At 38.6% G+C, this 26,833-nt stretch overlaps 1 protein-coding gene across 7 annotated transcripts in view; it reads left to right on the top strand.

Annotated features, from left to right (window-relative positions):
* dmd (dystrophin) overlaps positions 1 to 26,833 on the top strand; it is a 565,648-nt gene that overhangs the window by 379,330 nt on the left and 159,485 nt on the right. For all 7 annotated transcript variants that reach the window (XM_062054060.1, XM_062054059.1, XM_062054057.1 and 4 more), the window contains 7 exons: positions 771 to 918; positions 4,655 to 4,774; positions 6,173 to 6,322; positions 6,404 to 6,502; positions 7,344 to 7,440; positions 9,655 to 9,824; positions 21,070 to 21,187. In XM_062054060.1, coding sequence (XP_061910044.1) covers positions 771 to 918; positions 4,655 to 4,774; positions 6,173 to 6,322; positions 6,404 to 6,502; positions 7,344 to 7,440; positions 9,655 to 9,824; positions 21,070 to 21,187 — 902 coding nt within the window. The remainder of the gene's footprint in view (positions 1 to 770; positions 919 to 4,654; positions 4,775 to 6,172; positions 6,323 to 6,403; positions 6,503 to 7,343; positions 7,441 to 9,654; positions 9,825 to 21,069; positions 21,188 to 26,833) is intronic.

Here is a 26,833-nt window from a genome sequence, read left to right as displayed (position 1 = left end):
TTGCCATGAAGCTGAACCCCTCGTTCTCCACAACGCTCTATGGCTGCGAGACGGCGTTGGTTAGCACCAGTGATTGGGTGGAATTAGCTGCCAAAGGCTTATTTTGTCCAGAGAACATTGTGATGGTCCTGCTGTTATCACTATTAGAGCTTGGCATGGGGCTGCATCCGATTCGGCACAATCCAAACTAGTAGGAACACGGTGCCGTCTCTTCATGTGTGTAGCCAGGTTTGTCGTGCTACATTATATTGCATGTGTTTTGTCAATCTTACCGTCTTTCTTATGAAAACCGAAGTATTTCTATACGTTCGATTTATGCGAGTGTTTTGGAGCATCGAATATCTCTTCACCGTCATCCATGTCGCGTACACTGTTCTGTGCTGCTCCCTCCCGTAACTGAGTTTCCTTCTGTGCCCGTCCCGGAAATACGACAGTCAGGGCTGCCAATCAGATCTTACCATAGACTTCCACGGATCTCACTAGGGATGGACAGATTCACTGATTCGCACCGGTAGTTCGAATCAACCACTTGGGATGCGACTGCACCGGTACATTCATCCATCCATCATGCATCGATAAACAACAGGGGCACGTTCGTGATGCATTGGCTCTTGTCTTTTTGTTTCGGTTAATTTCATGCATCCGATCGATATTAATCGTTCTATTATTTCCTGCTCAGCCCAGTGTCACTTGTTATAGCAACTTGTTTTATATAGTCTCGGTTGTTTATTTTTCACATGAGATCATATACGACTTGTTCTGTCCTGCAGGTCAGCAGAGGCACAAGCGTCGGCAGCACAGCTGCAAGAGCGCATGGGCTCCGTGCTGGGTTGGCTGGACATGGCAGAGAATGTCCTGGCCCTCCCTCTGCAACCTGCTGAGCCGCAACACCTCAGACACACATTGGGCAAAGTACAGGTACTGTCATCACACCGTGCCCCCGTCATCCACACAGCACAATGTGATTTACCGCAAAATGCACTTCTTTCATATTTGCGTATTCGTACATGTGTGCATGCACTGCAAAAAGTCAGTGTTCAAAATCAAGGAAAAAAAATACAAAAATGAGGGGTATTTTATTTGAACTAAGCAATATTATCTGCCAATAGAACAAGAAAATGTTACTTGTCAAGACTTTCCAAAACAAGTAAAATTAGCTAACCTCAATGAACCCAAAAATACTTTAAAATAAGTATATTCTCACTAATAACAAGTGCACTTTTCTTGGTATAAAAAAAAGAGACCTTTTTGCTCAATATGTTGAAAAACATTCTTAAATTAAGTAAATTCTAGTGCCATTATCTTGACATAATGATATGCGCTCGGCATTACATTTCTTGAAACCAGCAAACTTATACTAAAAACAAATGTATTGTTCTTAATGGAAAGGCAACAAGGCAACCGCTTGTTACTCTCGGGCTCTCCTAGCCACTCAGGCAAATCATATTGTCTAAAAATGCATTTTTCCATCGATAACATGACATCATCAGGCAGCACGGTGGTACAGGGGTTAGTGCATGTGCCTCACAATACGAAGGTCGTGAGTTCAATCCCGGGCTCGGGATCTTTCTGTGTGGAGTTTGCATGTTCTCCCCGTGACTGCGTGGGTTCCCTCCGGGTACTCCGGCTTCCTCCCACCTCCAAAAACATGCACCTGGGAATAGGTTGATTGGCAACACTAAATTGGCCCTAGTGTGTGAATGTGAGTGTGAATGTTGTCTGTCTGTCTGTGTTGGCCCTGCGATGAGGTGGCGACTTGTCCAGGGTGTACCCCGCCTTCCGCCCGAATGCAGCTGAGATAGGCTCCAGCACCCCCCGCGACCCCAAAAAGGGACAAGCGGTAGAAAATGGATGGATGGAACATGACATCATCACGCCAAGTGCATGCTCTTTCAGTCAATTAATGCGCATAAAAACAGTCCGGCCACCAGCCAAAATGTTTTTAATTGTAATTTTGAGGAATTTATCTGAATGTGCATGAACTATTTCGGTTCAAAATTGTTTGAAATGTCAAATGTTAAATGTTTAAATATTAACTGTCAGTTTACTGTACTGTGCCAACTGTACTACTATATGAGTATGTATTTTCTATTGTTTCATTGAAAATAAAACAGCAAAGTCCTTTTGGCTGTCATCTGTTTCAATTATGAGACACAATTGTGTCAAAATCATGATTTTTTTTTTCACGCTTGAAATAAGAAATTATTAATTTAAAAAAAGTAGTTTTATACTTGTGAGTGTTGATGACACAGCTTTGCAACAGTTGATATTCTAGTTTCAAGCATGTTTTACTCAATATAGGTCATTAAATCTCAGCAACAAGCTGTAATATCTTACTGAGATCATTTAGGACCAAAACCCTTAAAACAAGTAAAAGACTCTAACATAAAATCTGCTTAGTGAGAAGAATTATCTTATTAGACAGAAAATAAGCAAATATCACCCTTATTTGAGATATTTAATCTTACTTAGATTTCAGTTTTTGCAGTGTGGAGAGATGGGTTAGGATTCTATTTAAATATGACTGTGAAGTTTTTGGACGCTGATGCAGACATGAGACATGAGTGAATACTGTACAAAATAATGTGTTTAAGAAGTACAAATACTCAAGACAAAAATAAGTTTACCTGAGAACAAAGTGTAAACCAAGAACAACAGCCATAGCTCTGGAAATAATTTAGAACTACGAATGAGAATAATAACCAAAAGAGCTAATACTTTGACAACGTATAGCCGGAACCAAACAACGTTCAGGACACAGAGTAATAAGGCAGTCCAGCAAGAAGCTGGAAGAACAGGAAAAAAGTAACAAAGAAAAACCTGCGCGTAACAGAGTGTGAAAAAAAAACTACAAGTACAAAAGACTAGGAATTAACACATGGAAGCAAAGATGTTTTAGCACAGACAAAAAAACTCCATTAAAACCATGCGGAATAATCCTTGGATTTTTTTTTCTTCTTCTTCATATGTTGTCTAATGGAGGTCGGCCAACAGCCACCTTCCATAATGGAGTGTGAACCAGGAAGGCCACAACAGTCCAGTGTCCCCTATCTATTGTGTTACTAGATTTGAAAAAACAACTGAATAAAACATCGCTTTTGTTACACTGCTTATATTGCATCCTTTCACTAATAGTAATAATAACAGATTAGATTTATATAGTGCTTTTTTTCTAGACACTCAAAACGCTTCACAGAGAAGTGAGAACCCTTTATTTAATTACTTCACATTCACACATGGTTGGTGGTAAGCTACATTTGTAGCCACAGCTGCCCTGACGGAAGCGTGGCTGCCAATTTGCGCCTACCAAACATTTATTCACTTTCATATACATACCAGTGTGAGTGGCACTGGGAGTAAGGGTGAAGTATCTTGCCCAAGGACACAACAGCAGAGATCGAACCTGGAACCCTCAAGTTGCTGGCACGGCCACACTACCCATCGCGCCACGCTTTCCCCTACTTAAAGAGACACTCAAAGCGCTACACAAAAATACAAAACTAATAAGCTAGCATAGCGTCGAACAGAAAATAAAAATAGTCGCCAAGAGCAAATAGCATGAAAAGACTTTGGCGTGACAAGAAAACTACTAAGAGTGGAAAAAACAAGAAAAACACAATAGTCGCGTAGAGCGAGCATTGATTGAGCAACTAATTCTGGGAGACATCAGGGTATAAAGGAGAGTGATTGGAGCAGAAACCGGTGAGGACGCCAATCAATAAACAGAAGGCATGTGCAGCTAATCAGCAAACCTAGCAACAAGAAAGTCAACCAAAAAGGAGAGCGCACTGCCAAATAAATGGATTCATACATAGGAAGGAGCGCTAAGGAAATCACTAAACTCCAAAAAATAACAAAAACACAAAACAAGACATGAACTGGGTAATCGGGTCATGACAGATGTGCCCTCCTCCACCCAGTGCATTGCCAAAATAAAAGCCAGCAAGTCTCCTGTATAAACTGCTATGTTGTCATTTGTCCTTCTACTGATCACTACACCTAATAAATTAAAAACTGTTGCAGCAACCCCAACCCTACCAGCCCCCCTTTTTGATGCATCGGTGTAAACTTCTAAATATTCTGAGAAGTTTCTCCAGATGTATGATGTCACACTCATGCAACTGCAGTTCTTACCCAGCCATCCTAAATCTTCATGAGGTTATAATCTGGGTACTTTTTCAAAATTTCTTGTAATCAGACCATATTTTCGGTATATTAGATGGAACTTTTACGTAGGCAAAAATGTTGAATTTTGAAAAAGTATATGAATAAGAAGACATAATTAACCTTTTTGAGCAAATCTGGGTACTTCCCGACACAGAATTTATCTCACTGCTCCAGACTAAGCTGCCTGAAACAGAGCAGAAAACAAGAAAAGCCAGAGAAAACAGCAACAACAAAAGCGTGACTGTCGTGAGAATATAGTATTATTTGAGTTGTATCAAATGCGATGATTTCACCTTAATTATTTTTAATGTGTGTGTGTATTTACGTTATGTTTGTGTGTGCACATGCCGAGGCAAGCATCCACACTCTAATACTAAAATGCCATTAGTTAAAATTCAACACAGATAAGTCAAAGCAGAGATTTACTAATGCTTCAATTGTTTTGAAATGTACATGTGTTTCTGTGTGTGCTCGGTTTATGTGTCAGGCATGTATGGAAGAACTTCCCGGCAAGAAAGCAGTGGTGGAGGACCTGAACATGCGACATCGACAGATTCCTGCTGATAAACAAAAAGACATCAAGATCATCAATTCTCGCTTTGAAAAGGTAAAGGGTTTTTTCAATGTAGTTAAAAGTGGTCTCCAGGTGTAACTTACAGTAAACATTAGGAAGCATCTTTGTGTTCAAGTCAGACAACAGAGGTTGGCTGGTCCACCAAAATGATGTCTGGATGTCTCAATTAGTTTTTCTGAAGTTGCCATGGCAAAAACTGATTTTCACCCTAATAAGATATCCATTGACCGCTTCAGGACGTACAATTCATACACTGGGTCTGAGGTGGTACAGTATTCATTTTTTTTCCCATTCATTATTTATTTATTTCAGGCAATGACATAAACAAGTACAAAGTTGACAACACATAATAATATAAATGAATATAGTGCAAAAGGTAATGTATAGTATGTAATGCATGATTGTCCAGTTTTGCCTGAAAGGGAGTGGGAAGAAGATAATTTATTTAATCCCACCCCCAGTTCGCCATTCAGTGATTATTCACATGAGTTTCACTGTTACTTTGTTCAAGGATTATAATACAGATGTTGTATCATATTGGCATTACCACAGGTAACAATAATTATTACACTGTAACAATCATTTGTATCAACAATGTAGGAATAATGAATATACCAACATTGGTAATAGACAAAATGCCAACAATGGTAATAGACAACATAGCAATAATGGTAAGAAAACATTGAGCACATGTTAACACTTTGAGACAGAGTACAACAGCAGGTCAAATTAAAGACCCTCATCTCTATGTTTGAACCAGACCCCATGTTTGTATAATAGTTTAAATCGATTAATAAAAGTACCACAGAAAAGTTAAGCAACTATCACACAGTATGATCAGACAGACACTCCCTTTCAACTCTCGTCAAAAGTACAGACTTCACACTTTTTACAAGTCTTTATATTGTATCAATCTGTCAATTAAAACCACTGAACCAATAAAATTGAACCCAATGTCGTCTTTATGTTGTCAAAGTGTTTGTGCAAGAACAAAGGAGAGGGTATTTTATATCAACCGAAAGTACATGCCGACAATTAAACTTCGGCTTTCTCTTGGTGAAAAAAAGATCCAGGTCGTTACATGCCATTTGGATGCTGAGGTGCTTGTAAACACTGCCACCGTGTGTACAGTCGTAAAAAAGAAGTCAAACCAAATAAAAATAAAAATGTTTAAACGTGACATACTCAAAATCCTACCCTGGACCCAAGAGATTTATATCTACAAAAGCATGAAAAGGACTTCATTATTTTATAGGTAAAAGAGTTCAACTGTGACGTTTTTTTAATTTGAAAAAAAATATGACGCGCCACCCATCAGTCTTCCTGTTCTGTCTACCCGTCTTTGGACAGGTTGTACTGAAAACAAATTGCCTTCTGGGGACAAATACATTTGAACTTGAATTTTTTATGTGCCACATTGTCTTCATTCAGGTGTCCAAGGCTCTGCCTGAGCGCGCGCTGGAGATTGAGATTCTGCTGCGGGACCTGGAGGGACTTCAGGGTCAGTTGGACTATCTGTCAGGCTGGACATCCAAATCCAGAACCCACCTGGAGCACACTCCAGAGGAGCCCCCACCAAGTGTAGGATGCACACACACACACTCATGCATACAGACTCACACACACACGCCTTTGTTGACATACTTCTCTGTGCTGTGGCAGCTCATCGAGGAAGTGCAAGTCAAGCAGCCCCAAGTTGAGTCGGTTCTTGAGCGAGCGAATCAGTTCTACAAAGATGTTCCTCCGAGTCATTCAGAGAAGGTGTGCTATAATTAAACCCAACAAGCATAATTTATAAATATCTGTGCTGTCCACTGATACATTTTTTAATCACATTAATCAATTTTTTTAATTTGCATTAATCACGATTAATCACAGTTGCTACAAAATAGTTGCTTAACTTATCTGTGGTGCTTTTGTTGACAACATATACTCCACCAACGCTGTTTGTTGTCCACGGCTTGTTGTCGATGTAGTAGTGTTCTTACTAGCGGCTGCCTCAAAAACTTGTTTCGCTTTTAAAATGCACTGTATTTTATATTCAACTTATCGCACTGTGATAATAGAATGAATCACTGTAATGCATGCAGATGACCTTGGTTTTATCAAAAGTCCTGTTGGTATGTATTTTGAAGTTACATTTGCCAACAGTCAGAGTCTCCTCACTCATCTTTGCACATAGCAATCCTCGTTTAAGATACATTACGCAATTAATCTGTGTTTATAAATGATTAATACAATATTTTTTTCAGGTTAATCACATGTGTTAACTTTTACACTGACAACCCTAATAAATAAATATTACTGATTTTCCTGAGCCATGAGACATTTGTTAATGGTGTAGTTCTTTTGTCAAAGATACAAAATATCAGAACATGTTATGCATGTAATAAACGTCTACTGCAGAAGATGCCGTCTCTTAGGGATCATATGTTATATCTTAGCAACCGAATCTGCTTCATACAATACATCTGGTCTATATTTTGAAGTTTATTCACGCATGCAAGAGATTGTTAGAGAGCATCTATTTGACATCGGCTGCCAGAACCTCAACTGAACAACCAAATACTGTATCCTACTTTTTGTCTGTGTGTGTTAACAGGTGAGGTACATGAAGGTGCAAGAAGACTGGTTAGTCATCATGGAGTTGTTGCGGCAGCATCAGGAGAGGAAAAACCTACTTGTGGCCAAGAAAGCCAGTAAGTCTTCAAGAGAATGTTACTGTTCAGGTGATCTTGCTCGCTGGTGCCAACATTTCAGGGGGTCTTAAAAACTTCACCACACCGGAGCTGTGGCCAAGCCTCAGTCTGTAGCTCTTGGAACTGACTATGTGGTTGTACAGTCAGATAAATAAGTCATGGCAAGCAAAAGTTGACTTAGCACTTGGTTGAGAACCCCTCCCAGGAAAATTTGGGTCCGATCTAATCCACTTATTTTCCAAGACCGTAAGATTTTAAAGCTGTCGTTTGTCCTGTCAGATTGTCTAGGAAATTAAGGTGCGGAAACTGGCTCGGATACTTTAGGACAGGGGTGTCCAAAGTGCGGTCCGGGGGCCATTTGCAGGTAATTTTTTGATGGCCCCACGGCACATTCTAAAAATACGATTAAAAAAAAACAAAAAACATAAAAAGTGGTACAGAAGAGCAAACAGGTGAAATGTAACAAGAGAATGTTGCAATCTTGACTCTAGTAACACAAAGCTGTTACGCAGGCTGTTTCTTTCTCTAAAAAATAATAATGAATCAAAAACAATGTTATTATGAATTATTTACCTATTCGAGGCTCCAATTACGTCACATTAAATATTCCACTCTGAAATATTTTTTGGGGAAAGTGTTGCATATTTTGTGTTTGACATATAAAAAAACGAAGTTTTTTTTTTTTAAAGAAGGGCCTAAAACGAACAAACAAGAAACATAAACAACAATAAAAGTTATTATAATTGACGGATAGGTCTGAAGTTGATCTCGAGACTATTGTGTTACAATTTGTTTTTAACACTTTACTGAGCTCCCCTTTTGGATCCCCAATAATTTTAGTGGGACTTTTTTTTTTTAGTGTCATTGCTCAAAAAATAATACTAAATTAAAATCAATGTTGTTATGAGTTATGTTATGAGCTCCAATTATTATGTAATTGGAAATATTCCACTTTAAAATTTTATTGGGGGAAAATGTTTTGGTTTTTCCATAAAAAACAGGGTTTTCTTGACAAAAAGGGCATACAATTTAAATCTTTAAAAAAAATGTATATTGACAGATAGACCTAATGTTGATCTGGAGATTTAAACTTTGAATAATAATAATACTAAATAATGACACATTTTTTATATATTTTTTACCTAAACCCTTTGGGGTCCCCGGGATCAAGCCTGAGTGGAGGCCTAAATGTATATTTTTTATACATATATTGTATTGGTTTTTAAAATAAAAAATATCAATATGGCCCCCACTTGCTTTGATTTTTCAGTGTGCGGCCCTCAGTGGAAAAAGTTTGGACACCCCTGCTTTAGGATCTTCATGTACTTCTTCTTCAGCCACTGTGTTGGAGCTTTGGTCGTATGTTTTGGTTCTTCTCAGGCCACAAAGGTTTCCATCCAAGATGTCGAGAGTACATTGCATTGTTCTTCAGCCGCTCAATGTCTTAAATACGTCCTGTACTGTTCCCACCTCCATGTGGTTGGGTTCATATTCAGCATTTCTCTGCAAACAAACACGTCCAGTCCACGTGATGCCAAACACCTCCATTGTGTAGTCATGTGACCTCATCACGTTGGCCTTGTCGCCTTGTGTGACTCATGCAGGAGTTGATTTTTATACTTCAGACAGTACATGTGTCTTCTTGAGTACTGCAGGATGTCAATTCGTAACAACTTTTCTTTGCTGACTGTACTCCCAACTCCATTGCTATCATTAACCAACACCTACCTTGGAATTCTGGGCTGCTCCCTTACCTTTCTCACAATTATTCTTAGCCCACCTGGTGAAATCTTGCACAGAGCTCCAGAGTGAGGGTGATTCACTATTATCTTGATTTTTTCTAATTATCAATGATTGCATCAAAAGTGTTCTTTTTCTCACAAAGCTACTTGCTGATGGTCTTGTAATCCATTCCATTCTTGTGCAGGCTTTAAAATATTTTCCTTAACGTCTTTTGACAGCTCTTTAGTGTGGCCCATGCTGGTGTCAAGGTTTGAATGAAAGAGTTTCTGTGTGACAGGTGTCTTTTTTACATAGGAGTTGAGATTAGTAGTACTTTCCTATTATTAACCTGAACTAGCCACTCCTAATTAAACCACTCCACTCTAGCCTTTTAAAATGGTACGGGGGCCTGCTGGGTTGGATTTGTGTTGCTCTGCTCTTGTATTGTTTTTGTTTAACATTTAAACATCCAACGTTATGTGTGCTTTCCAGATGAAATGCTTACTGGTAGTTTGCAGTCTGAGGCTGCAGCCCTGGCGCAGTTTAACAAGTCGTGGGCAGAACTGACTGATTGGCTGACAATGCTGGACAACATGGTGCAGAACAAGCGTGTGGTGGTGGCTGACCTGGATGACATTAACGACAACATTGGCCAACTGAAGGTGACTGGATGTCTGCGCACATTGTTCCATCAGCTGCTAATGTTTTTTTCCAAAGGTGATTTTAAATCAGCATGCTACCAATTGCTCACCTCTGGCCCACAGCATTAAGGACAGACTTGGTGGCTTCTGGGCTTACGCTTTTAAAGTGTTTTAACCCAGACAATATGTCAACAAATGAAAATCGTAAAAATGCTAATAGATAGCATGCTGGCAAGTAACTGAAAACTTAGACTTAGACTTAGACATTCAAATTTTAACTTTACAGTACAAATAAGAACGACATTTTGTTGCATTAGCTCATGGGAGAGCAGGATAAAAAAGCAATAAGGTGCAGATATGAATAAATAAATTACTGTACAGATAAATATATTGCACTTTTGCATATGCATCCACGTTTATGGATGTATGTTATATTGTCTTTTTATTCCAGCGAGTTAAATCATTTTGGGGGGAATTGAGGGGATTATTATGATGCGTTCAAGAGTCTTACGGCCTGAAGGAAGAAGCTGTTACAGAACCTGGAGGTTCTGCTTCGGAGGCTGCGGAACCTCTTCCTAGAGTCCAGCAGTGAAAACAGTCTTTGGTGGGGGTGGGAGGACACTAACCCCCAAGCAGGAATTCAGACTTCTGGATAATGTTAGTGGCCGTGCAGTTTTACCTGCCTGTTTGTCCCCGGTCATCTTCAGTGCATTCGGAAAGTATTTACGGCGCTTCACTTTTTCCACATTTTGTTATGTTACAGCAAACGTTCCCTCTAAGGTGCGCGCCTGCGCAATTGCGCATTGCTCACACGGCCTCTGCGCACAGCAACTCTATGCTGCGCACAAAATCAAATCCCATCTGAATTATTCACAAAATAAGCAGATAACAATTTGTTCTGTATGATTTTGCAACGCAACTGTGAGTAACAGGTGACGGCATGCGGCCACAACAGAGAAAACAATGTTCATCAACTCTGTTAAATTATGACGCTTTAAAGAGGGCAGGAATTCCATCCATCACTTTATTGAGCGAAACTGTTTTTTGGTTGTAACCACAACAAAAACATAGTAAAAAACGTATATTTAGCAAAACTGGTCATTGTCTGCCGCACAAACCAGGCTTAAACCCACTCTTTGTCATCTGTCATATCGGCAGCAGCCGTTCTCTCTCTCTCACTTGCACCAACGCACAAACTCACTGCACTTCGCCAGTGATGCATTTATGGCCACACAAAAAGTCAGATAACTCTAACACCACACAAAGTTTCAATTGCAGATCGTTACACTATAACTCCCCAAACAGATGTGCGTATCATACTGTCATTTATTAAGAATGTTAATTTATCGTATGAATATTAATCATGGAATGCTGTTACTAGATTACAGAAATGCTGATAAAAAGATATATTAAGCGGAACTAAATGTGATCTCTGAAAGGGGTACACATTATTCCCAAAGCTGGACCCCCATCTAGACATAAAACCCTATAGCACACAGCTCATGAAAAACAAGATTGTATTTGTTATATTCATTTACGTGGGCCAAATCATTTATATTATTTTTTTTTTTTAATAAAAATGACTGCTGTCATTTGATTATTAAATTAAAATATTTAACTTGTTATTACAGTAAGTCATCTTTGGGACAGGTGTGCTACTGGTGTGGCCATAGTGTGCACGTCTGATGTTGTCACATGTGCGCTGTCACGCCAATTTTCTTCCCATTACAAAAACCTTCCTACCCCCCATTTACTTCCGGGGTCATTTCCGCTTACGTCATTTCCTCTTACGTCTTTGGCAGCGATCGATAGCACTTCGTTTGACTTTTTTATAATACAGCGTTAACAAAACGTCTGTATTAATCGGACAAGTATTAATCTGACAAATTAATTTGAGGATATTCCTGACTGCACATTTGACTCGTGGACATATGCGGAAATTAATAACAGTGTACAATAAGTTAATTAATTATCAATCAACATTATTAAACTTTTAAAACTAAATTTATTCGTTAAATTCAGTTTTTTTTTAGTTCTCTGTGTAAGTGAACTAAATTAAAATGACATTTATGTGCACATATGTACCTCAGTGAAGTCAGATGACCCGTGGTCAGACAAACGACAATATTTAGAATAAGAACATAATAATAAAGAAAAACCTTGGGTATTTCTTCAAGACTTTAAAATGAGGCAAAAAACTGCAATGTAAAATGTTTTTTTATTGTTTACAAATGTTTTGTTCCAAACATTGCGCGAGCTGCACCTAAGGAATGGAGAACACAGATAAAGGACAAAGCGTCAATTATAATCACAAGTGGTGGTCACCTCAGAAGTAGACATGTTATGGTGAAAAGCTCTTAAACCACATCAAGGTACAAACCAATAAAGGTTATTAGATTATTATTTTTGAACCAGTTATTTTTCCCCCAGCTTACATATTTCTCCAATCATTTTTTTTATGGAGCAACATAGGTATGATACAATTTATTCACTTTTGTGTCATGGCATACCAGTACTGTATTCAGTTAATCTTTGATGACGCAGTCGATGGCCTAGACTGAGTTTCTGGATACCCTAAAGACTGGCTGAAGAATGCCCTGCAATAGGCCGCTCGCCTTGTCTGTCCAATAACAGAACCTCTGGCCATGCCTTTGGGGAAATTGAAGAAAAGCTCTTCAGATTACAGTTACTAATCCATCCACCCATCCATTTTCTACCGCTTGTCCCTTTTTGGGGTCGCGGGGGGTCGCTGTAGCCTATCTCAGCTGCATTCGGGCGGAAGGCAGGGTACACCCTGGACAAGTCGCCACCTCATCACAGGCAGTTACTAATCATGATAAACAATACATCAGATATTTCAAGAAGTTGTCCTACCCTTCAATGCCAAAGCGCTCCATTAGAAGGACACACCACCAACGCCGGATTGACTGCATATCGAGCTAGAGCAGATATAACAATGAGTTCATTATTTTTACCTCTCAGAGCCGCTTATTTTGAAATATTTTAAATATCTAAATACTTACCACACTGTAGTGAAAAGTAGTGTCCGTACAGAGCCAGAGGGAGTACTAAAAATAGAAAATAGTCATTTTTCTGAGCACATGTAATAATTGTGTAATGAAAAAAATATTTCTCTACTTTGTAATAATCTACTAAATTGATGAAAAGAGCCATCAACATCAATACTGGAAATGTGGTAAATAGGAATATCTCTGGAAGCAATAATTGCAACCAAATATTTTTGTAATTTGATACTGTGTTTCACATCATTGTGGGGGAAGTTTAACCTACTCTTCTTCTTTAAAAATGCTCAACTTACCATGAGCATGAAAACACCACAGTCATTCCCCGAGGTCTGGCGTGGGATCTCCTGGTAATACACATTAGCACCATGAAAATGTATACAGCCTTTGGGTTCACTACAAGACATTTATATTTTATATAGTAAACCTATTACATGCATGTCTTTTCCAGTGAGCTCACTCCAGCTTCCTGGGACGATGTGCTGCGCAATGCTCCTGCAGTAAAAAAGCCAAATGTGAATAAAATAAAATGCAATAAGCCACTTGGCATATTAAAACATGAAGACAAATTGTAAATAAACAAGTGAAAATTCTATTAGAACACTGCCAAAGCATGAACAAAATCACGTTTCACCAGTACTGGTCCATGACTCTGTGGTTGGGGACCCCTGTTGCACACCACTGGAACATGGCTAGAATGGGAACATAGCCGAAAGAAGAACATGTCTAAAACATGAGCATAGCGGGGAAGGGAAAGATGACTAGAACAGAACCATAGCCAAAACCAGAACATGGCTGGAACAAAAAGTGGCCAAAATGGAACTGTGGCCAGGATTATTATAAAGCAGGGGTGGGCAATTAAATTTCACCGGGGGCCGCATAAGCAACCCGAGCACTGCTGGAGGGCCACACGACAATATTTCAATTAAATTTTGCTCAATATTATTTTTGATATACCGTAAGATAAATAATAATGATGATAATAATAATAATAATAATTAATAATAATAATAATAATAATTTAATTTAACCTAACTTAACTTTATACAAAAGCAGATTGCTTTTGATGGTCACTTTATCCTGCATTATCCAACATTTTTCCCCATCAGATTTGGACAACCATCTGTTGTTAAAAATAGTTTTTAATCATATTTATTTTATATTGTTTTTTATATTGGTTTTATATGTAATTGTTTTTTCTTTTTATTCAGTCATTGGTGGAGCTAAGGATAATATTTGAATATTGTTTTTAATATTGTTGTGCAGCACTTTGGAAACATTTTGTTGTTTAAATGTGCTGTATAAATCAAGTGGATTGGATTGTCACACCTGCCAGCTTGTCCCATTTCAGTCCTAACATGTCCAAACACGCATTTACCTATGTGAACAAGTCATTACCTGTGGTTGTCTCTTTAATTGACTGCATTTCTGCCAGCTACTCCGTGATTTGAAAGTCTGCAGTTATCCCACGTAAGAAGAAGAGCAGCTGGAGGTGTCACGTACATCACAGATCTCATCCAAAGTTAGCAAAAAACAGTCCAAGTCTCCGGGCACACAGCGCAACAGAGTCCAATAAGCACTCCTTAATAAACTCTCCGTCAGAAAACGCCTTACTTTTTCTGGCGCTTTTGTGAGAAATGACGAAACTTGTCCTGACGGCTGCATCTCTGGGGGTGTGAAATATGGCAAAAAGTCCTTGTTGGCTTTGCAGTTTTACCATCAACGCATCAGCCTCCCTTGCGCGCGCTTCATCAGACACATTCCGGTATATTCCCTCGTGTTTCTTCGTGTAGTGGCGATTAAAATGATATTCTTTAAACACAGCAACCTGTGTACCACACATTAAGCACACGGCTTTACCTTTAATTTATGTAAAGAAATACTTGCCAGTCCAAAACACGCCATTCGTCATCAACTTTTCTTTTTTTAGCGTCTCATCACTTGTCTCTATATGCACCTTCACTCACAGGTTCCCCCCGGACATACGGCATAAATAACACATTTCAAAATAAAAGCAGCACAGTTGTATTGCGCGCACGTCATAGATGTTTTTTAAACTTTATTTTGTAATTAGTTATTGCGCCGTTCAATTCACTCACAATCGCACACGCGCATACGTCCACACGGAAGTAATACAAATAATGCTTTTCAAAACAAAAGCAGCACCGTTGTATTGCACACTCGACATAGATACTTTTTGAAATTTATTTTGTAATTTATGATTGGCCTCACGCGGGCCGGAGAGGGATGCGCAAAGGGCCGGATGCGGCCCGCGGGCCGTACAATGCCCAGGTCTGTTATAAAGGGACCTAAAGATGGCTCTGTACACCTCATCACCAAAACCAGATGGCCAAAGGGCAAACTGAGAGTCCAGCAAGAGAATTTCTCTCTTTGCCGGCCTCAACACCTACAATGGTCAATGCAGAAAGAGGCATAAATAATGTAATTGCACAAGAATTATAAGATATCTCCAGTATTTTTCTTTTCAACACTTACACAGAGAAGGTAATGCTCTGGCCCGTTGTGCTTGCTCCACGCTGGGAAGAGGAGTGCATCCTTTAGATGTGCATCCCTCTGTAGTAAACATTTATGAATATTTTAGAAAGAAATTTCAGATTAGTGTAGCTATTATCATTCAAATTTCATTGTACTCACTGGAAGGCTTGACATTGGATCGACGTCTTTGTGCTTCCACGTTGGTACAATATACATGTTGGCAATGAAGACATCTTTGCCCTGGAACAGTTTTGAATCCAAAAACATGAGGATATGTGAGGTTTTATATTAACCATTGAATCAGATTTTTTTAATGACCAAAAGCAGCCTCTGTTGTGCAGCTCTAAGAAACCATACATGTCTCTGAGCAGCTTCCTGAACCAGCTGGAGGCAAGCATTTCCAATCTGTCATCACATTACAGATGTAACAAAGTTATACATATCCATGGAATAAGCAGTCAAGTGAAACAAACATAACAGTTACAGTACTGACCGTGGAGTCCATGTCTCTGGACAACCCGAGAGACCAAAATTCTTCTCGGGTTAAACACACCCCTCCCTCTTTAACGATCAGCTCCATAGCTGGACGATCGCAGGCCAAAACATACTCGAGCTGTTCATGAGAAAATTTTACATTACTCGACTTGAAGATAACCTTGGCCACTTCACAAAGCAATAAATGTATATATTTTTAATCAAATACTGGCTCCAATGTCAAAATTTTACTCAATTGGAAACCTGCTCACCAGTTGTTTCTGGTCGGGTGCAGCTCCTTTTTCCAGGGTGATGTGGGGCCAGCATATGTATGGTCCGTGAAACAATCACACTGGACATGTGTCAATCATACAAATAGTTAGAAAGCTACATGTATGGACACATAAACACTTTTTTTCTGAAAAAGTACCTCAGTTTCCTCCTCCGATGATGAAGTCAGCATTTCAGCATCTCCTGGAAGCACAGGGGCTGAAGGGGAATCCTTTGGCCAGCCAGGGTGAGTCCCTAAATGAGAGAGGAGGCATATTATGATACAGGGGAGGGATATTAAGATCTCTGAACCAAAATGCCTGTAAACAGCATTTAGTTTGACATACTCGGGCGCAGAGGTTTCAGTGATGCATGCGGGGTCATTATATGCTTGGGCTTTCCATCCAGGGTCTCCAGCCTAACCATATTGTTTGGAAGAACCTCCATAACTCTGTAACATCAAGGGAATGAGTTCTGGCTTGGTCATCACCAATATGACAATCATGAAACATTTTACCAGTAACGTTGTGGTTAGAATTCAATATTGCATTCAAGCATGTGAGTACATTCAGACTGAATTACAATCCTAGAGTACAATAGTCAAAGACCACCATTTAGTTACCTCTTTCTTGAATTCAGTGCCCTGGTCAGTGAGGATAACTTCAGGCAAACCATGAGTAAAGAAAATGTCCCTCAAGGCCTGTGGGGCACCACAGAAATTATATTAGTACAACTAATAATTATAGAATTGTATATATATATATATATATATATATATATATATATATATATATATATATATATATATATATATATATATATATATATATATATATATATATATATATATATATATATATATAAATTATGCACTTGGCTGCTGTCTTTTTTGGGAATGTTCTTGCTTCAACCCACTTGGTGAAATAATCGGTCAAAGTGAGACAATATCTGTTCCCATTAGATGACTTTTTCACAGATCCAAAGAGGTCCACACCTAGAGCAGGAATTCCAGTTCTCAGTTTAGCAAATATTTGAATGTAGACTGAGTTTTTGTATAGTTGTGCGTGAAAAGGTGAGGGATGTGTGAATAAACCCACTCACCAACCATGTACCAAGGTGATACGACCTTGACGGGCTTCAGCTCAGGCGCCTCGGTCTTTAACTTTTCAAAGCGCTGGCAGTCAGGACATGTGCGCACCTAAAAGCAGTAATAAAGGGAAACATATTGTAGATATGATTTGATTCCACAACACTTTGCGACCTACTACTAACTACTAACCTGAGTGTTTCAACTAAAAATAAAAATTAAAAGCAAATATCTTCCTTCTAGGAGCTTGCTTACCCAATCCAATGTGTCCTTTGTGATGGACCGCCAATAAAACCGGGGAGCAATCTTCGCTTGCATCCTCCGTGGTCCAAAATGGCCTGCATGGGCTTCGGTTAACACAGCCACTTTCTCCTCCTCTGTCCAAATGACCCTTCTGTTCCCATGGTACAGGACCTCTTCTACACACACACAATATTGTAGTGAAATGGTTTCAACAATAATGTTGATTGAAAGTACAGACATTTAACAGTATTATATATTAATTAATATTAGTGAAATGGTTTCAACAATAATGTTGATTTAAAGTAGTACAGACATTTAACAGTATTATATATTTATTAATATTAGTGAAATGGTTTCAACAATAATGTTGATTTAAAGTAGTACAGACATTTAACAGTATTATATATTAATTAATATTAGTGAAATGGTTTCAACAATAATGTTGATTTAAAGTACAGACATTTAACATTATTATATATTAATTAATATTAGTGAAATGGTTTCAACAATAATGTTGATTTAAAGTAGTACAGACATTTAACAGTAGTATATATTAATTAATATTAGTGAAATGGTTTCAACAATAATGTTGATTTAAAGTAGTACAGACATTTAACAGTATTATATATTAATTAATATTAGTGAAATGGTTTCAACAATAATGTTGATTTAAAGTACAGACATTTAACATTATTATATATTAATTAATATTAGTGAAATGGTTTCAACAATAATGTTGATTTAAAGTAGTACAGACATTTAACAGTATTATATATTAATTAATATTAGTGAAATGGTTTCAACAATAATGTTGATTTAAAGTACAGACATTTTACATTATTATATATTAATTAATATTAGTGAAATGGCTTCAACAATAATGTTGATTTAAAGTAGTACAGACATTTAACAGTATTATATATTAATTAATATTAGTGAAATGGTTTCAACAATAATGTTGATTTAAAGTACAGACATTTTACATTATTATATATTAATTAATATTAGTGAAATGGCTTCAACAATAATGTTGATTTAAAGTAGTACAGACATTTAACAGTATTATATATTAATTAATATTAGTGAAATGGTTTCAACAATAATGTTGATTTAAAGTACAGACATTTAACATTATTATATATTAATTAATATTAGTGAAATGGTTTCAACAATAATGTTGATTTAAAGTAGTACAGACATTTAACAGTATTATATATTAAATTATATTTTTTGCACTTTACCACGAAGACAGAAGTTCCCAGCAGCGGCCCTAACACTCCGCTTGAAATGTTTCGAAGCCTGCTGGTGTTTGACATAAGTCCCCTGGGAAAGATAAAGACGAATATCATTCAGTGACACCACCATTTTCAGGAGATTTGGATTCTATCGATCGCTGTCGATTCTATCGATCGCAGTCAATGACGTAAGAGGAAATGACTATATTATTAAAAAAAACAAAAAACTGACGGGCAGTAAGAGGAAATTACGTACATAAGAGGAAATGACGTAAACGGAAATGACCCCGGAAGTAAATGGGGGCTAGGAAGGTTTTTGTAATGGGAAGAAAATTGGCGTGACAGCTCCACTGAATGCTCAGGGAATTTTTTGCGTTTGCTCACACACATGAACAATTAGAGGGAACATTGGTTACAGCTTTATTCCAAAATGGACTAAATTCATTTTTGTCCTCAAAATTTTACACCACGGGTCACCAACCTGTCGATTGTGATGGCTGAGTCATACCAAAGACTATAAAAATGGGACCTATTACCTCCCTGCTTGACACTCAGCATCAAGGGTTGGAATTGGGGGTTAAATCACCAAAAATGATTCCCGGGCGCTGTCACCGTTGCTGCTCACTGCTCCCCTCACCTCCCAGGGGGTGATCAAGGGTGATGGGTCAAATGCAGAGGATAATTTCACCACACCTAGTGTGTGTGTGACAATCATTGGCACTTTAACTTCAACTGATGTCATATTAATACGTTTTTTCCACCCCCATCCGGAGAGTGACCAACAGACAGGCACGTATTTTAACCCTTGAACATGCCCGCATGCCTCGCCTCTTTTTTTAGCCTCACATCCTGCTGCTCTCGACACCGCGGCCACACAGCCCGAGCACGGCCACACACGACACCTGCTCGTCTCCCAAATGCGCGTTACATAATGTGCACAAAAATCATCAGGCTGCAACAATGCATTAAGGCTGACTGTGTTATGATCCGCTGCCCGGATCATAGTCTGTTTTAAGTTTTTCGAGTCACTTGTGTTTTCTGTTAGTTTTGGACTCCTTGAGTTCCTGTTTGTGCACCTCTGAGTTGGTTATCATAGCTACTTATTATTTTCACCTGCCTCTGGTGTTCGGGACGCGCACCTGTTTGTAATCAGAGACAGTATTTAAGCCTGCCTTTGCCAGTCAGTCGGGCTGGCTTCTTTGTTTGCTTTACGCAACTGCTACGTTCAATGTTTTCTAGTTCCCTGTGCGTGTCTTACACTAAGTCCCGTCTTAGTGTTTTCCTTGTGAGCTATTCCACTAGTTTTCCTTGTGTTAGGTACGCTTCGTTTGGTTTGTTCCTGTCTTCGTTTTATGATTTATGAGAATAAATCATGTTCCTACCTGCAAGTCCTGTCCGTAGTCGTCCGTTTGCATCCCGGGAGAACGAACCTCGCAGCACAATGCGACCCGGTCGTAACAGACTGTAGGAACGCATCTAATATTGTCTAGTATCCAACATCAAACAACTCTTTGGTCAACCACGACCATCTTTGCTCGCCTGCGACATGAAGCAAACAACTACAAGCCAAATAATAGAAATTAGCATTTTTCCCCCTATTGTCATTTTGAGGAAAATATTAATTAATTCTGGTTTGGAGTAAGGCTGTAACATAACAAACTGTGGAAAAAGTGAAGCACTGTGAATATTTTCCGTATGCGCTATTGTGCAATATTGTGCTGTATTTTTAAATTTTCAATTATCTATTTGGAGACAGCCTCTCTTTTTTCTGTTTTTGTTTTTTCTTTGTCAGTTGTTATATGTATATTATTATATGTATATATTATGTGTATATTTATATATAGGCTGATGCCCCCGCGACCCGACCTCGGATAAGCGGAAGAAGATGGATGGATGGATGGAAGGAGTTTTTATATGTTTCTTTTCATTGAGATCCTCACTAAAAATGTTATGTTTGCATCATGATGATGAAGAATCTTGAATTAATTCTTGAATGCATTGTATATTGAAAGTCAATTATAACCTGATAATTTCTCCGCCTATTTTCATGCAGTTTACTTTATTGTCAATGTAAAATCCATCCTTCCATCCATCCATTTCTACCGCGTGTGCCTCTCGGGTCGTGAGCGTGGCTGGAGCCTATCCCAGCTGCATTTGGGCGGAAGGCAGGGTACACCCTGGACAAGTCGCCTTCTCATCGGAAGGCCAAAACAGATATAGACACTATCACACTCACTTTCACACACGAGGGCCAATTTAGTTTTCCCAATCAACCTATCCCCAGGTGCATGTTTTTGGAGGTGGGAAAAAGCTGAAGAGAACCCATACGTTCACAGGGAGATCATGCAAACTCCACACACAAAGAAGACTCTGAGCCCGGGAATCTAACCCTGGAGCTGGGGGGATGATTAACTCCTTGATGTTTTGTATGTGTTCAGACATCTTTGAAGGAGCTAGATCAGCGACGCCCTCTTCTGGACAGACAGATTACTGCGGCCCAAAACCTAAAAAACAAAACCAGCAACCAGGACACACGCAACGCTATCACTGAGCGCAGTAAGTCACACACAAACACACGCACGCACACACACACACACACACACACACACAGGTTATGTGAGCAACTCAACGTGAATTATTATGTACTTCAATTTGCTATAATGACATGTACTGCAATCTCGAGGTCTAAAATGGGCTTGTACCTCTAAAATCACCAAAATAGTGCTGTCATTAATGGTACAATGCTCTAAGTATAGTCAGGTTAATATTGAATTAAAATTATAATATTTAATGATTAATACAGAAAGTTAAAATAACATACAGCTAGATTACTTGTCTTTCTTATACTGACTGGATTTCCCTCTTCTTTAAATCAGCTGTGTATCAAACTCCTTAAAATTTTTATAATGAAACAAAAACTTGGTAAAAACTAAAACAAGAGAAACATTCAAATATCCAATGAAATATTGCTTTTCTGCAGAACTTTGTCGTGCAAAACTTTGTCACACAGGCTTACGCTTTTTTGTAGACGAACCCCCACTCTGCTTTGTATGAGAGCCTCATTTTCTCGGAGCAGCTTTGGCGCAGTCCCTTGGATTACTGTCATGACGTGTATATCCCTGAGAAGCACAGAACCTGTAGTTCAAGAAACTTTTGGATTTATTTCCATTTGCACACTTAGTTTAAGACCAATGGTAGTTTAAAAAATAGCATTGCAAATCTAAAGTCCATTTTAATTTAATCCAATTAAAACACTTTGTTCATCTCTGGGGGTTAAATAAAAGCACATATAGCAGAATATTCCGTTTCCAACTTCTATGTGGGGTCGATGTTTTTTCAGCTTTCCTCCACCTAACCTGATCAGACATGACGCCATTTGACAGCTGCTTTTCTCTCCAATCTGCCCTCACACAGTCCATCCACCTCTTCTTCTGTGTTCCTCTTCCCCTCCTTCCCTGTACCTCTAGAGCCATACTTCTCCCCACGTAGGTCTCTTCTCATCACATGACCGCACCACTGCAGTCTTCTTGTACCTCCTTCGATATCTCCAACACTTTTGAAATTCCTCTTATCCTTTCATTCTGGATCTTATCCATTGTGATTACTCCACTCATACATTAGCATTCTCATGTCTGCGACATCAAACGTTTTCTTCTGAACCTTCTTCATTGCAGTTTTAGCTTTTGCAAACCTTTCTGACACAGCGCTGACTGGGGATCGAACACAGTACTTACATACTCCTCCCGTCACCTTTACATTTGTTCTACAATCACGTAGAACCACGGACAACATCTTCCAGTCAGTCCACTGCAATCTACTTGTTACTTTTGTGTCTGAATTCCCGTCCTCTGCCACCTTCAATCTTAGGTATTTCAACGTATCTACTCTCTTCAACCTTTTCCATTGTTAATATTTACCCTCGACTGCCTCTCTGCTCGTACTGAATAGCACGATGTCAAGCAAACGGCATACACCATAGGACCAGTCTCTTATCACATCCATAATCAGATTAAACAGATATGGGCTTAACAAAGACCCCTTGTGAAGGCAACTCCAAATGGTATCCATTCAGTTCCCCCGATATTACCCCTGACCTGTGTTGTTGCTTCTTTGTACATTTCTTGAACAATCCTTATGTCTTTCTCTGGTACTCCCTTCGCTCTCATACATCTCCAGACATCTTGACTTGACACGTGACATCAGCCTTTTTAAGATCTATAAATACCATGTGCAGCCCTTTTTGCTTTGCCCTGGGTTTTTTCCATTATCTGTCTAAGGGTAAACACTGCATCTGTTGTCCCCTTACCAGGCATCAAGCTATATTGTTCCTCTCCAATATATGTTTCTTTCCTAATTCTTCTGTTGTTTATCTTTCCCAGATTGTCAGGGTATGGGACATTAGCTTTATTCCCCTATCGTTAGCGCAGTCTCACACTGCCGCCCTTCTCTTTCTAGATAAGCACAATAGTGGTATCTTCACACACCCCATGCTTTGCAGGGTTTCCCCCCAGTAACACAAACTGCACTATTGCTGGGATGTTACTGACGTCACATCCGGCTCACGTCCCGCCCAATGAATACGTGTGGCGGTCAAGGTAGCTCTGGTTTCAATGCGTACTAGGCGCCATTTAGCCTTTCTCGAAAAAATGCCCTATGCTTGTGTTGTTTTCGGCTATACGAATCGTTCAAATCACAAAAAGAATGAACGTTTCCTCAGAGTTCCTCGAGACAATTATACAAAATGACGAGAAAAGCAGCTCACACTGCACTCCGAAGGAGCAGAGTCGAAGAATGCAATGCAATTGTGTTTTGGAAAAAGGTTGTCATAAACGTTACTTAATTCATTCAAATAAATAATAAAAAAAGAAGACAAATGTGTATACATATGTAAATTTATTCAGTTATAAACATTCATTCACTTTCTTCTTTCCTTCATGGATCTAAACTTTACCCCTTCTGGTATTTTTTCTATGTTTTTATTTAATAAGTTGTAGGTGTATTTATTTCAGTATAAAAGTGTAAAAAGTGTTTTGCTTCGGTCATGAAATGATGATAATGGTGTGCCAGGGCATACATACATTTTATATTTAACGCTTAAATCAACTTCAGATCTATTCCTCATTTCAAAGTATTTTAGTTTTTTTTATATATTGTTTTTTTGTTTGTTTGTTTTCCGCCCTTTTTTGTCAAACAAAACTATGTTTTTTTATGGCAAACACACAAAATACGCAAAATCTTCCACCAAAAATATTTTTCAAAGTGGAATATTTGATGTGAAGTAATCGGAACCTTGGATAGGTCAATAAATCATAATAACATTGATTTTGATTCAATATTATGTTTTGAGCAATGACAGTTTGAAAGAAAAAAAAACAGCTTTGTTTTATTAGTCAACATTGCAACTTTTACTAAATTACATTTCACCTTTAAGCTTTTTTATTTCACTTTTGTTATGTTTTTGTTTATTTTAATAGTATTTTTAGAATGTGCCGTGGGCCTTTAAAACATTGGCTGTGGGCCGCAAATGGTAAATAAAATAAAAAAATCTGCGTCCTTTCTGATTTCAATGCGTTAAAAAGACACAAAAAGTGCGTTAACGCCAACACTGGTTGACAGTATAACAAAATAAGTCACACTTATATACTGTAACATTCACAGTTTTGGAAAAAAGTGCAGAGGTAAAAATATTCAAAATAACCTCTTGTATATAATGTAAACATAAATAATGCCTCAAAACAAGTTAATTAAATTCAAACAAAAAACATCAGACGAGCTCTCGCCCTGCACAGCTGTTTTGTGCTTTGTGGTGTCCATATGGGCTTGTAGATCGTTGGCCCCTTTATTTGCCACAGATACATACGTTGCTGCTTTGCACACAGTGCATTCTGCTTCCCATGTGTCACGGCCACGACGAAAACACGGATACCTTTTCCGCATGCAAGTTGCATTTACGTTTCGGCTTCTCTCTTTTGTCCTGTCTGTCTCTGGACTCTGGATTCACTTGCTCTCTGCCCCTCCCTCACTCAAAATGCCGGACATTTGAGGCATTTAAGAAACCCCGCCCGGACAGCCCCGCAAAAGAGGACATGTCCGGGGAAAAGAGGACGTATGGTCAGTCTAGGTTTGTTTGATATGCTTTCAACGGTTATTATTTCCCATTTAAGTGTTAGCTTGATATTTTTTGTATTTCTTACACATGTTTGCTATGATGGTTTCGAAAAGCAGCAACTTGGCGAGTGTAAATAAAATAAATCAAATGTGAGCAAAACCTAATAGTGTTAAGCTTTTACCAAAGGAAACAATCATAAATGAAGCTTTTTGCACAGGGGTGTCGAAGTCAAGGCCCGTGGGCCAGATCCGGCCCGCGAATTAATTATCTATGGCGTCTGGGATGATATTTGATTAGTATTAGAACCGGCCCGCAGGCCGCAGCCGCCTGCTGCTGTTTTGCACGCACCAATACTCCATCAGTGTTGGTGCTAGGAATATTCAAAATGTGGTCCCAGGGACCCCATCAAGTCATAAAAATGGGGTCCCACAGTACATTTTTGGGGTCCCACATTTTTGTAATATTTTTAAACACAAATGATAAATGTATTCGTTATCCTGTTATATCCATCCATCCATCCATTTTTTACCGCTTGTCCCTTTCACATTATATATCGTATTTTGGAAAAAGGTTGTCATAAACATTACTTAATTCATTACAAAAATAATACAAAAGAAAACAAATATTTATGCATATGTAAATGTATTCATTTCTTCTTTCCTTCATGGATCTAAACTTTACCGCTGACGGTATTTTTTTCTATATTTTTATTGTAATATTTTCGGAATGTGCTTGTTCTATTTTTGGCCAAAGTACGACAAAGAAAACGATCTGAAGTTGCCTTTATTTTTTAGTTTTTGATGCCATGATCTTAATAGTCCGGCCCGCGTGTGCACAGATTTCTCTCCATGCGGCCCCTGAACTAAAATGAGTTTGACACCCCTGTTCTAGCACATACACAATGTTGACATCTATAGTTATATTTTGATAAAGACGGGTAAAAACATGCTACTCGTAAACGGCAACAGCAACAAACCTCAGTAGACGTGAAGTTAAATCATAAAATACAACCTTACCCGAGCAAAAACGATGCATATTTATCTGGTAGAGTCTTGATAGCAATTTTCTAGACCCAGCCACACACAAAGTAGTTGTAGACCTCCATGCTTTCCAAGTTTACATCTGTTTTGTCGTGAAGAATGATGTCTTGAGCACAATCGTTCGATATGTCTGAGAACAAGACCGACGTATAATCCTTGACATCACTCAACAAATGTTTTTTTTGATAAAGTATTGCGATCTATTCTATTGCATAGTTAGATTTTTTGCTCATATCTGCTTTTTGCAGGAACATTTAAGCCTCTTTTGTGCTACAATAATTCGCACGCTGCTTGCTGTCTGCCGCCATCTTAACTTCGTTGACCACCACTGGTTTTAGCTTTCGGGAACAAGTCACGTGTACAAGCAATATTCTGCCCTCTCTCAATGTTGGAATTTGTTTGCTAAATATGTAGACAGTTCTTTAATTTAGAGATGGATAACAATTATTAATAATTATTCACACTCACATTCATACCTAGGGACAATTTAGAGTCTCCAATGAACCTAACATGCATATTTTTGGAACGTGGGTAAAAGCTGCACTACCTGGAGAAAGCCCACACACGCACGGGGAAATCATGCAAACTCCACATGGAGACGTCCAAACAGACATTCAAAGACGCACAAGGCGTAAAGTTAGACGTTATTGTTGGTAGTGACATCACAATTACGGTAGTTTTCACAGGCTTGAAAAATAAATGCATTAATTAACTTGAAATACTTTTCTCTCGAACTTTCTGTCCTTAATTTTGCTGAGTGCTAACTCCATTCCGGGGTCGATCAGGTGAGCGACCAGCTGTAGCAGGCGATTCATGTGTGTGTTTTTCAAAATAAGGCATAGAGGAACATTTGTATAATATTTGAGAAGTTTTTCATACTAATTATGGCCAATAGTGCAAAAATAATACAACATATAAATCCATTCAAACAACATATTACTTAAATTTGTTTTCACGTTAAAAAAAACAACCTTATATTTAAGGTGTGGTGGCGTTTATTTTGCCGTGGCGGTGCGCTACAATCAATTACATGTAGTGGAAACCTGCTTTAGA

The sequence above is a fragment of the Entelurus aequoreus genome, linkage group LG07 (genome assembly GCF_033978785.1).
Source record: "Entelurus aequoreus isolate RoL-2023_Sb linkage group LG07, RoL_Eaeq_v1.1, whole genome shotgun sequence".
Classification (NCBI taxonomy): domain Eukaryota; kingdom Metazoa; phylum Chordata; class Actinopteri; order Syngnathiformes; family Syngnathidae; genus Entelurus; species Entelurus aequoreus.
This window is presented reverse-complemented; position numbering and strand designations above follow the sequence as displayed.